A 16,960-nucleotide genomic window follows, 5' to 3' on the forward strand; every position below is an offset into this window, starting at 1 on the left:
TCGCAATGCTTAATGGCATTGTAGTTTATGCCCCCCATGAGAAACAGTCTGGTACCGTTGTCTTTTTGTCCAATTTTCAAATATGTTTTTGCTTCAAATCAAAGTTTGTAATGGCGTGATTTACCTCAGAGTTGGTTGGTTTGGTTCATGGCTTGGAACTCTTTTATAAAGGATTGCATAATATCCCGATGGAATAAATTAATGGAAAGAAATACTTGTAGAACCAAGACAGCTGAAAAAGTGGCATCTGGAAATAGTGCTGTTTTTTGTAAATTAGACACAACTGTGACACAATTAGCCTAATTTCTCTTGGAAAAATGTGTTTTTGCTTACAAGTATGATATTGACTTAATATAAACACGGCACGGTGCTATTTCTGCGCATTTAGCACCTACCACAGCTGTTTAGTGAATGCACCCAATTGTATTTTTACCATATGTCTCAATGATCATGTTTTTCTCTGCATTCATTTAATCCTGTAGTACTTTTGAATATATACATATAGTCTATTTGTTCTTTCCAGTTAGACCGATTTAAAGAGCCTCCCGCATATGGGCCAATGTGCGACTTGCTTTGGTCGGACCCACTGGAGGACTTTGGCAACGAGAAGACCCAGGAACATTTCACACACAACACAGTGAGAGGCTGCTCCTATTTCTACAGGTACCAAAAAACCTATCAAGCATTAACAATTAAAGCGAAACAGAGAGCACTCTACACAATGACATACAATGCTTATGGTCATTAGCAGGCTCAGTCTACAAACACACACTTACAGTTTTTAACATTAAACACTTTGTAACTCTAGACAGGGAATTCATTGTAATAGCTTTCAGTGTGTAATATGTGCATAATGCGTTAAATGGGCAAACTGACACAAGTACAACAAATTCAATGGACTGCTATGGTGAAGTAAAATTATTAGTTGTATTTTCTTTTTGTGTGCAGCATTTTATGCTTTTGTATTGCCTTTGCCTAGTAAATAGGCTTGACATTTCTCCCTCATCTACATCTCCCTATCATAGAATTGAAATGGCCCAGATTGGTCTATGAGCATGAATATAGAGGAAGACCCATTATCCAGTGGTACTGTGCTGTTTGAGTTGCTAGTGACTACTACATAAAGATGATTTACATTTGATATCGACTTTGTCTCAATAAGGAGTAAACGTCATATGCCTGCCTGTAATTGGCTGTGTGAATTCAGTTATCAAGCAACCCCACCCCCAGCAGGCCTGATGGAAATATCACTCTGTTGGTGGAAAGGAATTATTGTATAGGATAAGCTCTATTTTAAAGAAGGTTGTATAATTTTGATAGGACTAAATGGAACTTGTAAGATTAGATATAACCTTTTGTTGGCTAAACAGAAGATATTGCAAGCTGTTAACACCATGAAAAGCACATCTTAAACTGAAACACAAACTCACAAAATCTCACATCAAATGGTTACGTTTCCTTCAATGAAGTTTTGTTAACCAAAATTAACACACATCAAGCACCAGTAAAAATTGGCTTTGGAGGGTGAATGAAACCATTAATGGCCATTAACTTTAAGAATTACAGCATAATGCATGATTTAAATTGCAATGTTATAAAGCTAATGTGAGCCTCTCAATATAAGCAAATCAAATCAAAAAGCTACAGTAGACCCTTCTTCTTAAGAAAATGTTGCATATCATAACTGTGTAACTCCATTTGATAATTTTTTATCAATGAACTAATGCCAATGATGACTTAAAACATAAATTAATCAATTATTTGTCAGGTGTTAAGATATGTAAATTATCATTTGCATATATATTTACTATTGATTATAGCTTATATTTATGTACCCCACCCCATGTTTCTGTCATTGACATTTAGGCTCATGTTTTTAGCTCGTCGTGCTTGATTAGTTAGTATGCTAATGACAGCTTAGCTTATCAAGTCGCTATACAGAAATGTTTACCACAAAGTGTTTAAATGTAGATTATTTTGGGTGTACAAATGTATGACCAAGTTTTGTTGTCCTTTAATGGAGGAGGTATTTTATCATAAAGTATTTATGCTGTGTATACAGTCATTTACATTTATTTTCTTTTTACCCCTAACAGACGTACATTGTACCGTTTTAAAATGTCCTTCATGAAACAGTAATGAATTTGTGAAAGTTGTTGTCTCATGAACATTATTAAAATGAAATTGCTTCCTTGAACTAATCTGTGGTAGCCAAATCAATTTGCCTTCAAGCTGTATAGTCCAGAATTATTTATTTTTAACACCCCTTTCCTCATTTTTGCAGTTATCCTGCTGTGTGTGATTTTCTACAACACAACAACTTATTATCTGTCATTCGAGCCCATGAAGCACAGGATGCGGGGTAAGTTTGACAGCATACATCTTCGATTTTTTTTTTTAGAGATAAATTATTTTCTTTGTTGTCAATAGCAACTGGTAAAGTTTCAGAGGCTGATATCTCTTACACAATCATTGCTTCTTTATGTTCTTTATGTGATTTGTTAATCATGTCCTTTGAGATAAATATCCTCTATTGTGATAATTGAATGTGCATGTTGAATATAAAAACAAGATGAACTCATTGGCATTGAAGATGAAACTGATGTATATTGTTCGCAGTTTAATTTTCCAGTTACTTTAAGCTTTAAGCTTTGCTGCCTTTTAATTGAATATCAGCCCTTTCCCATTGCAATCCCCTCTGATACAGCTGAGAATCATTGAATTCCATGTATACGGTAGGAACTTGCTAACAAAGTGCATTTGTGCTTTCTACTTGAAGGAAATACTTTTAATAGTCTTTAAAGTATTGTATTACAAGAAGGGGCCTGTTTGCTTGGGCTTGCTGTCTAATTTCATTGCTTGTATATGTTGTCCTCTGCCAGTCTTTTGGTCACTGATTATAACAGCAGCATGGTGAAAATTAGGGCAATACTAATGCAAGCTACATGCTGTTTAGTAAACACTTTTGATTTAGAGCTACTTACAGTGCACTGATTGCAGGTAGGGTCCCCCTAGAGCAAAACTGAGGTGAGATGTCTTGCTCAAAGAGCACAGTAACCCCAGTTTAAGAGTCAGCACTGCTGTGGATTAAAATTGCAAACTTTGTATTTACAGCCCAGCACAGATCCTTAATTATTAGACTACACCAGGAGAATGAGAAATGAATCAAAGTATTGCAGAGGATTGCTACACAAATCAAGTTAGAAACATGGTTTTGACAATGACATTTATGATGGAGGAGATGCTTATTGCTGGTGTTAATGGTGATTAGTTCCACAAATAAGCAATTGCCAGACTTTTGACTTCCGACATAAATTCCGATCCATTTTGCAGCTTATTCTGCCAAAAATCAGAATGACTCCATGTCGACAACATGTAAAGGGACCAACCACTAATGATGCATCAAAATAAAAATTCTTGGCCAAAACTCAAAATTGTGGAGACACTGGACTAAAAATTGTTCTTTTAAGTTATTTTAAATGTGTGGAATAGCTAAAAAATAAATAAATAAATGACCAAAGTTCAGCTTTGTACCATACATGGTGAAAGCTGATAAGTTTGTGACATGGGACATGTTAAGCCAGTCGGTTCGCTATTGTAAGCCATTTGTACCTTACAAGTAATCGGGTAGCCAATCAACTAACGAGGAGTCCCAATATTTAGCCTTTTTTTCACCATCGCGCAGAACAGTTCTCGTCGCAAAATCATACCATTCCATGCTGATACAGGCGAGTTTCCAGGGTTACACTTTCTTTTTCCACTGTAGTGCTGTGAAATCAGGAGTGTATACGTAGCAGATCTGTCTTTTGGTGATGGCGTGAGAGGTAAACATTGGAGCAACTGCGCTATTGACGATGATCGCATAATTCCAGTTTTTAGGACTGCTTTTGCCCTCAAATTTTCTCTGCAAATACACTTGAAAGACAGCCCATGTTGCAAAAAGGAAAGCTAAAAGAAAAAAGCAAGAGGTATATCATCATTTGCTGAGTGTTTGTGTATGCCACCGGACACAAACACAAAGGTAAAAGTTCCCAGACCATCTAAAAAGGATATTTATTGATAAATTATTATATAAGTATTATATGAAAATAGTTTATGAGAATATATTGATGCATTTTGAGTTTTAATGAGCTAGTAATCTACCTTCTTGATGAACAAGACATGTAGAAACATAAATTTAGGCTACAATACTAGAAGCAACTGAAAGCGCTATACAAGTTACCTTTGCGTTGGTCGACTGATGGCAAATACTAAATCCATTCCACCAGCACGGTTGAGAATGGTTGTGTATGGTTAGCTAACCATGCTGAGAAATCGGGGATGAGAATGGTTTATAATTGTGCCTTGCCTGACCACGCTTCAGTGGAAATGCTACTGGTACTGGACTCAGAACCGTTTGGCCCGATGGTGTCAAAGCGGCTTTTGTCTAACATATAAATAGCTCAGTTTTGTAGACAAACCAGTTTCACTGCAGCGTGCTGCTAATGTCTTTTTCTCTGAAATCCAACTCCACCCCAGCACAAACATTGTTTGTATGATTATTTGTGCAGCAGCATGTTCATACATGCTAGACGCAGCATGTTTTGCTTTTTGTTTAATTGTGCAGCAGCAGGATTATGTCCACATGCTCAAATCAATATGATTGTGCATGTTCTAGCAGTAGCAAGTCTCCGTATTTTCTCTGCTGCAGCAGCGTAGCATATCTAGTCCACCAAGATCAGTATCCTGTGAATATGTCATTAAAATGCCAAATCTTCCGAGTTGTCATGGCTGAACTAAACAAATTCTAAATATTATATTTTTCTAAGTGATCGCACTTTTTCTAACGAATCAGGTGGCGTTACTCCCATAACATTACGACTCCAACCACTTTTAAAATATTGGAAAATATTTTATAAATGTTCTCTAAATAAACTATAGATTTAAAAACTGACTTTATTCTAGTATAAGCACATCTTTACCCTAAAATGTGCTAATAATGTAACCATTTATTAGCTGTTAAATATTTCAAAAAATTGGATTTTAAAGTATCTGTTTCTATAAAAAATTTAGTTCATCCACTTTTAGCCGAATATGTTTTGTGGCCAAAATTTCTGTCACTCCTACCAACCAGAGTTTGATTTATTTTTATACACAGTTTGTGAAATAAAATACATACAAACTACTACATAGATATTATCGAACAGCAAACATACTCAAACATAAAGGAATAAAGCAAACTTGCTTGATCCATCTAAACAACAAATACCAGTCTTACATCCCGTATCCCTGCCACAACTATGAGTTGATGCACTGTTTTGCAATATTAATATGGAGAATTTAGACCAGTCATTAAAGAGATTGAACAGGAAATAAAAGAACATGTAACCACAGCAACGTTTAAGACCACACTCCTTATGTAATGAGACCTTAAAAAAAGAAGGAATTGATGATGTTCTTTCTGTCTACAGGTATCGCATGTACAGAAAGAGTCAAACTACGGGCTTCCCTTCGCTGATCACTATCTTCTCAGCTCCCAACTACTTAGATGTCTACAATAACAAAGGTATTATGCACACATATGTCTGATTGATGTACAGTGTGTGTGAGCTGACTGCGTGCCAGAGGTCCTGATGTGGTTTGTAGTGTCCCCGCTGAGCTGCAAGATGGACAGACAGCAAGTTAGTCAGCACTTTGAGAGAGTGAGAGAAAGCCAGAGAGGAGGCAATATTGCCAGGCTGCACTTTTGTCCATTTGCAGATAATGAAAAGGTGAAGATGGATCAGTTGGTACAGTACAGAGTATACTCTCTCTCACTGGAGAACACACACACACACACACACACACACACACACACACACACACACACACACACACACACACACACACACACGAGTCCTTGATGTCATTATGTGTTCAGTGTCTGTCAGCAGCATCAGGTCTTGGTGGGCATATGTCTCCATCTATATTTTCCTCCCACTGCCTATAGGTTTCATTTTACATCTTCTTGCCAAGTACACAGTTAAGAGATTAAGTTTTGAGATTGAGAACAACACTATATGAGTGTGCTGCAATGGTTGTCCTTTCATGAATTAAAGATAAAGATATGAAGTGGTCCCATCAAGTATTCTGACAATTAAGCTACACTTAAATTGTATTAATGTCATTGAATTAGATTAAAAAAGTGTCATCTCCAACAAATGATGCTAGGCCTTTGCTCAGAACTAACTTCACTTTTCTGAGCCATTTTTGCAGTTACTTCAATGCAAAAGGTGTCAAGGTTTTTTTTGGTGGATGTATGAAATTTGTTTCTCTCAAGCTCACGCAAGTTACCTAGCAGTGTAATCACAGGTGTAGTTCATCACATTAAATATATGTTCCACTAACAATTGACAACCACAATATGTCCAAATGTTAATAATAAACTTCTTTTACTTCAAAAGTGTTGTTGTCCTATCTTTTAAAAAGGTTTGATATTTTACTCTGTAATGCAATGACAGTTATATCGTTTTATTAGTGTATCTAAGTATCCAATTATCTAAATACTTTTTGGGTTCTCTGTTTATTACTAATTGAAATAGAATATAAAACAATTAAAATTGCACTTTTGGCTTTCAGATGGGCATCTGCAGGTATTTAAAAAAAGTGTCTGTTTGAAAACTACTGCTACTGGAAATGCAAAATTGTTTTAAAAGCAGCTACTGTCAAGCTACTGAAAAATGTAGTTAAGTTAGTAGCATCGCTACTTGTAGTTAGCTACTCCCCAACACTGTACAAATCCACCATTTGGACTCAGAATGGGTTTAGCTTGAAGTCTGTGGGAACGAATAATTTTTTTAAAGAGTGTGGGGGACATGTCTCTCACATCCCCCGTGGCTGCTACGCCCTTGCTTGGCTCCTTAGTTGTTGTATTTACTCTTGGCTCTCTAATAGTTCACCAGTTAAACATCTGATCCAGGATTTGCCAAGTCAAAGCTAACTAGCTTAAAATAGCTTATAATAGCGAATAAACGTTAATGCTGTAATCCATTATAAGATGCAGTACATTGCAGCGACATTTCTGAACTGTTTGGTTTTGTCTAACCCTCGATAATAGTCTATATGTGTAAACAGCTTTTTTATTTTAGGATTGGTTGAGAGTTTTACATGTACTCTTTATTAAGGACATTTAGCTAGCCAGTATTTGCTTCTATGGCTCTTTGGGATATGCAGGAGACACTGTGGTAATTTTGTTAGAAAGCTCATGGTTTGACTTTAATGGCAATGGCACTCGTTTTAATTGGATGACCCTATATAGGAAATATGTGACATGTCCAGATATGTGGGTCTGACACATTTACATTATGTGTACCAAGTGTGCCGCACAAGCCCTCAAAAGTGAAGCCAAAACGTCTTGATCGCCCCCCGGTGACTGGTCCTAGTATAGGTCATAAACCCCGCCTCCCCATGTTATTTAACGGGATGTGAGACCAACTAAACAGTTAAATTACACTTCGCATATCTTTTTTCCAAAGATATTTTCTGTCATTTACTGTAGTTTCTATCACGTTGATGTAATTTCAAGTGTTTGTTTTCAAAATAAGTTTGTTTTATTTGATGCTATAAAACAGTGCTGTGACGTCATGATTGACAGCTGTGATTGACATGTTCTCTGAGTGAAGTAGTCACTGAAGCACCAACTGACTTTTTTTCGGGATCTTCGGAGGACTGAGGAGATTGGAGCTTTAAATTTTATATCTAAATTTCGATAATTATTTCACACCGTCATAAGTCGAGTGAGGGCGGGGCCTTGATTTCGTGGCTTTACTTCCTGCTCACTACTGCGCAGGTCTGGTCCTGAAATCGCAACTGCGCAGACTCAAGTCCCAAGATGTCAGCGCCATCTCGGGACAGTGGCGGCTTCAGTTCTCACAATGGAAAAGAGCGAAGGGGCGTCGTCCATCTTTTTATACAGTCTATGATGTGTACATAGACCAATGATTACAAAATAGCATAGCATAGCGTAGCCTTTTAGTTTACCTCGGACAGATTGACAAACTTTGCAAATAGAAGTTTGCAAAATGTATTTTTGTGGACTTATGTTCAGTAATATAGAAATAAAACAAACAATATTTATTCAGTACTTATTGTGTGCATCTGCCACAATCATGTCATTTGGTGTTTTTTCTCAACTAATATGATGTATTGATGTGATTTTTATTCTGTTTGTGTTTTAATAAACATATTGACAGCCCTAGTGTAAATATGGATTTTAAAATTTTTTGATTTTGCTATTCCTTCCATTTTGTTTTTAATCTGAGTGTGTTGTTTGACCAGCATATGTGAATTAAGCAGACGAATATGAAGGAGTGGTGAAGATTAAACCTTTTTATCCATACAAATGAAGTCTGGATGCGAGCTTGCGAGGAGATTGATGGCCAATCGACCGCTGCTGTAAATCTAGCAGGATGGGGGGATTCCCGGGTTATCCATCATGCTCAGGGGTTGCCAGATTAAGCCCCCAGCCGTCTATCATGCTTTGACCTTGAGCACCACAGCCCTGACTGAGCAAATAGTTTCAATCAAGCAACCCCTGAAAGGCACGCAAAACCAAGCACGCAGAGCAACATGTATAAGACAGCCTGCTCAGCTATGGTTTGCCAGGGTTTTCTAGTGTTGCTAATGAAAGCGTAGCCATCGTATAGGTCTCATAATGAAGAATATTGCAGAAAGCCACAGGGGTAATGGACACCGTCTCTGGAATCCTGCTGAGCTCATTCTGGGTATTGATAAAAAAAGCATAGGGTTCCTTCATCTGTCAATGGCACAGGCTAAATATCAATTACCCTAGATTCCACGCTTTGATCGTTTTTGTGGCTGTTGCCAGATGTAGGATATTGAAGCGAGCATCCTAATTTCAGAGAAATATAATGCTATGGTTTATGATTTTGATACCACATGCTTTTTGTATTATTCCATAGCATGAGACATGTTACCATGACAACATAGCAGCGAGTATCTTAGATAAAACAGTTCTGCCCCTACAAAGGCAAACACCATATCGGCACATTTTGTCAAAATGTGCAGATATGACCGAAACGGGTCTGTTAGACTACAACTATGCTCAGATTCAGAGACAACAGTGCAGAAATTGCAGTAACTATGAAATCCACATTAAAACCAATGAAATTTGAAACCATTTTTCTCATTTTCAGTGTTGGTGTAGTTACTGCGTTTGTAAGGCAGTGTTGTGTTTACTTGTTGATGTCATGGGTCACCGGGAAAGCCTGGGCTTCCTCTGTGGGCCTGAAAGTTTTTGGCAGAGCAAGGTCAGTTATGGGCAATGTGTGCGTTGGAAGGAAGAACAGGATGAAGTTGTGATGCCAGATGGAAAGAGGAAAATGTTGCTCCTCGACGTGGTTGTGGCCCTCACGTGGGACTTCCACACACTGAAGATTCTGCTGGGAACAGATTTCAACAACCGTTTTATATTGCAGCTATTGTGCTGGAAGTTTACAAACAAATTAAATTAGGTTCCTAATTCCCTGGAAATGTCATCATAAATGAAACATGATAATTAGTTATTAAAATATATAAAACTGCTGTTTATATGCATATTTAAATTTCTCTAAAACTGCTTGCCAAGTTAAGTAGAAATAATTTAGTGTTTGTATAAATAGTGTACTACAGTGTGACATGCTATACTTCATGTACAACTATTTAAACAAAAATGTTTCTTACTTTTTAATTATTATACAAATATTTTTATGACCTCATTTTAATTGAGAAACTACATGGAATATACTGTTCTTAAAAGCAGAAGCGTCTCTACCTACAATACATTCAGGATTCCCATGGGAATATCAGGGATTTTTAAAAAAGGTGATTTCCAGGCTCTGAAAAGTAATGTAATTCGTAGAAATCATGGAAAAGCCATGGAAATTGCTAGAGTGAATATTATGTTGTTGTTGTTTTTGTTTTTCTAGCTATGCTTGACTTGAACATATTTAATTGGCTAGAACTGGCTCTTGGTTCGTACAATCTCTGTAAAAAAAAAAAAAATGATATCCTCACCCAGTTTTCACAAACAATTGGAAAAGTCATGGGAATTCAAAAGGTGAGGCACCCCTGTGTGTATAGTAGTGATTGTTCAGCATTTCTTTTGAAGTGACACCACAAACTTGTTTTTAAATTCTTATGTCTTACTATTTATTCTTATTTTTCTTTCCTTTTTCTCCCAATTTGGAATGCACACTTCCCAATGTGCTTTTAAGTCCTCGTGGTGGAGTAGTGACTCGCCTGTCTCGGAGGATGAATCTCAGCTGCCTCTGCGTCTGAGACCGTCAACCCACGCATCTTTTCATGTGGCTTGTTGAGTGCGTTACCGCGAAGATATATGCACCACGCACCCCACCGAGAGCGAACCATATTATAGCGATCACAAGGAGGTTACCCCATGTGACTACCCCCTCCCTAGCAACTGGGCCAATTTGGTTGCTTAGGAGACCCGGCTGGAGTCGCTCAGCACACCCTGGGATTCAAACTAGCGACTCCCGGGGTGGTAGCCAGAGTCTTTACCACCGAGCTATCATTTCCATGTAAAGCACTTTGAATTAACACTGAGTATGAAATGTGCTACATAAATAAACTTGCCTTGCCTTGCCCTTCTGTATCCAAGCAGATCCATTTCAGACAATAATTTATGATCAACTGATCCAACACGGATTGTCCTTCATATGCAGAATAGGCCTGTGATATGAATTTACAGTTTATAGGCACAGTGATTTAGAATGTAGAAAGTGGATGCACCAGAGACATCTAGTGGTAGTGTGTGGAACTGCATATGTTATGTTTTTCTTTTCCTCTTCACTTCTCGGTAATTCCTTGTAAAAAAAAATTAATTAAACCCTTAATTAAATGGTTATATTGTTTGGAGGAGAGTTATGAGTTTCTCTCTCTCTCTCTCTCTCTCCCTCTTGTCAGGCAAACTTCTGTGCTGTTTTTGTGGGTGGAGTTTAAGGTCAGCATTTACAATGTGGACCATCACCTAATTATAAACTGCTGAAAGATAATATTTTATCCAATTAACAAGATGTTGTAATTTCAGATTGCACACAAGCCAGTGTGATGTATGATTAGTAGACGGTGAGTGGCATCGCGTTTATGTTCATTATATCATAGGGTCTTTTACGTCTGGCATTTGACATGTGATTGGCACTTGCTAGTGTGCACTCCATGTTTGACGACTTGCTATTCTCAAACACTACTAAGATGATGAGACTGGAAAGTCCCCCTCCATGGGCTGTAATGCACGGTGTCGTCTTTCGGCAGATCTAGGGCACACGCACATGGGTCGCCACAGTGATACTGACAGATTGATGATCATAGGGAGTAAGCAACCACCATGCAGATTGAATTTTCCGTTTTCATGAAAATACACGATAGATACTAAAAATTGAAGCATTTTCTGTTTTTTCAAGTGATATTTAGAGATATTTTTGCATTTTCCCTTTTCGGATGGTAATACCATGGTACTTTGAAACAGGCTTTTACATGGTACAAAATGATTACCATATTCATACACTGGAACATGGTATTTGTGATGGTACCAAGGTCCTAATTATTATATTTAATTGTTTTTATTTTTTATTATTATTTTCTTATTTATTTATTTTGATCATTTTGACAGGTTCTTGTTCCCTAGTCATGGTAGTTCTAAGAAAGCCATTTCAATTTCCTACAAACAATATCAAGACCATACATGCATAACATAACAAAATAATGTTTTCCTCTCAATCAACTTGCCTGTCTTTTTGTAGATGAATGGCTTTCTATCAGCTTAAGAGCTATGTGTGGGTGTTTCTTTAACTTCAGACACTTTTAGCACTCCTTTGTCTTGCTAAGGCTAATTTCCTATTTAACATTTTATGTATCATTAATACACAAAATTAAATAATATTTTCAAAATTTTTGTATAATTTGTTTGAAAATTACGGCCAATAAAAATACTTGTCTTGAATTTTCTTCTTTTTCTTCAAACAAATTTTTTTTTTTTACTGGCACTTTTGTTGAATTGATAAACAAGTACACTAACTTCAAAAAAATAATTGTTAATAATTTTTGATTATTTAGTGTTGGCCTGTGGGACACTCTTAAAAGTATGTTAAAGTAATTCAAGTTAAGCTTAATTGACAGCATTTGTGGAATGATGCTGATTGCCACAAAATTCAATTTCGACTCGTCAATCCTTTTCTTTAAAAAAAAAGCAAAAATCAAGGTTACATTGAGGCTACAATGGATTTGAATGGGGGCCAATCTGTAAACATTAAAATACTCCCAAAGTATAGCCACAAGACATAAACAATATGCAAGTTAACATGATTTTAGTGTGATAAAATTGCCCATTAACCTTTTGTGTATAAAGTTATAGTCAATTTTACAACTTTGTTATATGCCGATGTAATGTAAACAACCCCTAAAAACATAAAATGACTGTAAAAATGACAATATAAACAACTTTACAGCTAAAACAATACACAGCTTTTAACAGACGAATTCATGTAAGTGCTTTTATTAAATTATTAGCTTCACATTTCTGCCTTTAACCCCTTCAAAAATTGGCCATAATCACTTTTATTGGCCACATTCACTTCCATTGTAAGTGCCTCACTGTAACCTAAATTTTTGATTTTATTTTATTTATTTTTTTTAAAGAAAAGGAGGAACAAGTCAAAATACATTTTTGTGGTAATCAATATTTTGCCACATATTTTGTCGATTGAGTTTAAATTGTATTGTACCCGGAACACTCATTTAACTTTTGAACAATTGATAGAAATAATTTTCACTAAATAAAGATAACAGGTTTATGTTTATTTTAGTAGTTTAATATTAAAAGTCTGGGACAAGGTTAAAACCGTAAAAACTATAAATTAAAATTTAAATAGTACCAGAAAATAAATGAAGGCCTGGTAAAAACTTTCCAGTTGTAATGAAACATGCTTATAACAAAAATAAAATAGTTGAAATCTGTTTGTTTTAATAAAAATCAACCCCAGGGACATGAAAGTGTCCGAAATTGAAGAAAAACATCTATGTAGGTGTTGCTGAAGATTTGTAATCGCTCTGACTTTGAGTGATGAGCATTGAGAAAGACAGTGTGGATGAATGTTGAACAGCTATAGGAAAGAAGCAGTTTTCTTCTGACTCTCTAAACCGGCTGATGGACTCTTGATGGACAATTTTAACAGATGGCTTGGTGTATGTGTGCGCATCTTCGATTGCGTTGAGTTCTCATGTAAAGTTTGACAGAATACAGCTGGATTTTTCACAGCTTCCCGTGCTCTTTTCTCTTTTCCTCTCTATCTCTCTCTTTCTAGCTGCTGTGCTGAAATATGAGAATAATGTCATGAACATTCGTCAGTTTAACTGCTCTCCTCATCCCTACTGGCTGCCTAACTTCATGGACGTCTTCACTTGGTCTTTGCCCTTCGTTGGGGAGAAAGGTAAACCATTTACCCCACAACAGTCTACAGATTTTAGGCTCCATAAATGCAAGGCGTTCCCACCTGGGATTTAGATACAAACTCCAACACCAATGCTAAAAGGCATTGAAATAATACACGCACAGCATTACACTTGACGTTGTGGCATACAATTTCCATTCATTTGCAAATTCACTCTCTTGCTGTTCTAGTCACTGAGATGCTGGTGAATGTTTTGAGCATCTGCTCCAATGATGAGCTGACCACTGATGAGGAGATAGATGGTAAGGAATTCAAGGCATTCACTAGCACACACACACACACACACACACACACAAACAGCATCCAATGTGTCTACAGCAATACAAAAGTATTGAAACGTGTCTTGCAAGTAAAGAGTGTATTTGGTTCACAAGGGGGCGCCCTCCAACTTTTTTCCTTCCAAATACATCCGGAACACTATCTTTTGCCCTCGAGTTATCGGGATGCAGCTGATCTTACAGTACTACATCTTTAGCAAGAACCACAATCAGTTCATCAGACAAAAGGGCCTGATCTCTATTGTTTAACTATCAAGGTGATTGAAGTCTATTGGCTAAGGATTGTGTTTTTGAGGAAAACATTTAATAGTAGTGCACCACGGTTGCACTTCTCCTGCAATTAGTTACTTTGCCTAAAAAGTGTCCCTTAAATGGCAGCCAATAGCTAACTAATGTGAAAATCTATGTGATGTTTGCAGTGTAGTAGATTCACCCATGTACATTGTGAAATTCTTGTCTTGCCATATGGAGCGCCTTATGGGTTCCTAGCTGCTTTTATGTCAAGCTTTATTTTAAGGTACAAGCCAGATGAGATGCATTAGGGCGTATAGTGAAAACAGAAACAGTCTACACTAGGAATTGTATATTGTAAACACAAAGCTGCTGATATTGAATATACAGAGCAAAGACTTTTTGCAAAAAAATGATTGCAATGAGATAAGAATTGTTTTAGTACTGCTTGCTAAAACTATATCTCGCTTTTACTGTTGCTTTTACTTTTTCGAAACCCCCTCACCCTAAGAATTCAACTTCGGCCCCTAATGATATGTGTTACATAATGAAAGATTCCTCAAATTGACCACCTTTTTGCAGAGATGTTTGCTATTACTAAGTGATCAAGCTCATTTATAAATTTAGCTTGACACAGATGGGCAAGAAAATCACAAAGACTTACATTGAAGTCACATTTTCTTTAAAAAAAAATAAAACAAAATACTTGGCATTCTACCTGTCAGTTTGTCCAGATACTCAGGTGACATTTCACCCCACGCTTCCAGAGATGTGGCTGTCTTGTCGGGCACTTCTCATGCACCTTACAGTCTAATTGATCCCACTGAAGCTCGAACCTTTTCTTAATGTTTATCGGTTTCAAAAGTGGCTTTTTCTTCTTTTCTTTTTCTTCCCATAAGGTCTGCACCCCTGAGTCTTCTCTTTACTGTTGTACATGAAACTGGTGTTGAGCGGGTAGGATTCAATGAAGCTGTCAGCTGAGAACATGTGAGGTGTCTATTTCTCAAACTAGAGACTCTGATGTACTTATCCTCTTGATTAGTTGTACATCTGGACTTCCACATCTCGTTCTGTCCTTGTTAGAGCCAGTTGTCCTTTGTCTTTGAAGACTGTAGTGTACACCTTTGAATGAAATCTTTAGTTGTTTTGCAATTTCAAGCGTTGTATAGCCTTCATTCCTCAAAACAATGATTGACTGATGAGTTTCTAAAGAAAGCTTTTTCTTTTTTGCAATTTTTGACCTATATATACCCTGGCGGCCAAAAGTTTGGAATAATGTACAGATTTTGCTGTTTTGGAAGGAATTTGGTAATTCACTAAAGTGGCATTCAACTGATCACAAAGTATAGTCAGGACATAACTGATGTAAGAAACAGCACCATCACTATTTGAAAAAACCAGCCTGGCTGCTGGAAATGGGGCCTGTCTAGATTTGATCAAAAACACCTAGTCAAATATTACCAATACCTTATCCTTCAGTAATCATGCTAATTTGGTACTAGAAAATCACTTGCCATTATATCAAACACAGTTGAAAGGTATTTGGTTCATTAAATGAAGCTTAAAATTGTCTTTGTGTTTGTTTTTGAGTTGACACACTATGCTGTAGACTGGCATGTCTTCAGGTCAATATTATGTCAGAAATTGCAAAAAAAATAAACCGCTTTCTCTAGACGATTTCATTCAAAGGTGTACACTACAGTCTTAAAAGACAAAAGACAACTGGCTCTAACAAGGACAGAAAGAGATGTGAAAGGTCAGATGTACAACTAAACAAGTGGATAAGTACATCAGAGTCACTAGTTTGAGAAATAGACACCTCACATGTCCTCAGCTGACAGCTTCATTGAATTCTACCTGCTTAACACCAGTTTCATGTACAACAATAAAGAGAGGACTCCGGGGTGAAGGCCTTATGGGAAGAATTGCAAAGAAAAAGACACTTTTGAAACAGAAAAAAAAAAAAGGTTAGAGTGGGCAAAGAAACAGATAATTGAAAAAACAACAGATAACTGGAAATCTTAAACCCCATTGAGCTTTTGTGGGATCAGCTAGACTATATTGTGTGTCAGTAGTGCCCGACAAGACAGCCACATCTATGGCAAGTGCAACAGGAAGCGTGGGGTGAAATGTCACCTAAATATCTGGACAAACTGACAGCGTGAATGCCAAGGATCTGCAAAAATGTTATTGCTGCACTTGGAGGATTATTTGATGAGAACTCTTTGAAGTAGTTTCAGAAATATATATATTATTCAGTTCTGTGCAAAAGTCAATTGTTCACAAAACTATTTGTCTTAAGATGGTTGTTTATATCTGCAGCTTTAGTGTGTCAATAGGAAATATAAATGTTAGACTGCCAAACATTAATTTTGCAAATAGAAATGATTAGAATAGAAGAACAGGGAGCCCTGCAACAGATGTCATGGCCCCCACAAAGCCCCCCAGTGAACATTGTGTCTGTCTGTGATTACATATACAGACAGAAGCAATTGAGACATCCTAAATAGATAGAAGATCTGTGGCGAATTCTCCAAGAAGCTTGGAATATCCTATAAGCCAACAACCAAGAACATTTTTATCCAGGTGTATCCATGAGAACTGGTGCTGTTTTGAAGGCAAAGGTGGTTACAGTTCTTCTATATATTGTCTCAATTACTTCTGTCTCTTCTTGTAATCTCAGACTGACTGGTGGGGGGCTCTTTGGGGACCATGCCATCTGTTGCAGGGCTCCCTGTTCTTCTATTCTATTTGCAAAAGAAATATATGGGAGTCTAAAATATATATTTCCTATTGACACACAAAAGCTGAAAATATAAATAACCATCTGTAAAGCAGTTCAATGGAAAGGAGGCGGCGAGAACCGGCTTGTCAATAAAAATATTTTAATGATAAACTTGAACAAAAGACAAAAACAAACACATGATGGACATGTCCGTAAACGATCTCTCTCTCGTCGCACCACCG

At 36.9% G+C, this 16,960-nt stretch overlaps 1 protein-coding gene across 4 annotated transcripts in view; it reads left to right on the forward strand.

Moving 5' to 3' along the window:
• The window catches only part of LOC127647741 (protein phosphatase 3 catalytic subunit alpha), a 133,653-nt gene that overhangs the window by 100,256 nt on the left and 16,437 nt on the right, over positions 1–16,960 (forward strand). For all 4 annotated transcript variants that reach the window (XM_052132188.1, XM_052132195.1, XM_052132202.1 and 1 more), the window contains exons 6-10: positions 524–663; positions 2,285–2,362; positions 5,451–5,545; positions 13,338–13,463; positions 13,655–13,726. In XM_052132188.1, coding sequence (XP_051988148.1) covers positions 524–663; positions 2,285–2,362; positions 5,451–5,545; positions 13,338–13,463; positions 13,655–13,726 — 511 coding nt within the window. The remainder of the gene's footprint in view (positions 1–523; positions 664–2,284; positions 2,363–5,450; positions 5,546–13,337; positions 13,464–13,654; positions 13,727–16,960) is intronic.

Source organism: Xyrauchen texanus, chromosome 1, assembly GCF_025860055.1.
Source record: "Xyrauchen texanus isolate HMW12.3.18 chromosome 1, RBS_HiC_50CHRs, whole genome shotgun sequence".
In the NCBI taxonomy this organism is placed as follows: Eukaryota; Metazoa; Chordata; class Actinopteri; order Cypriniformes; family Catostomidae; genus Xyrauchen; species Xyrauchen texanus.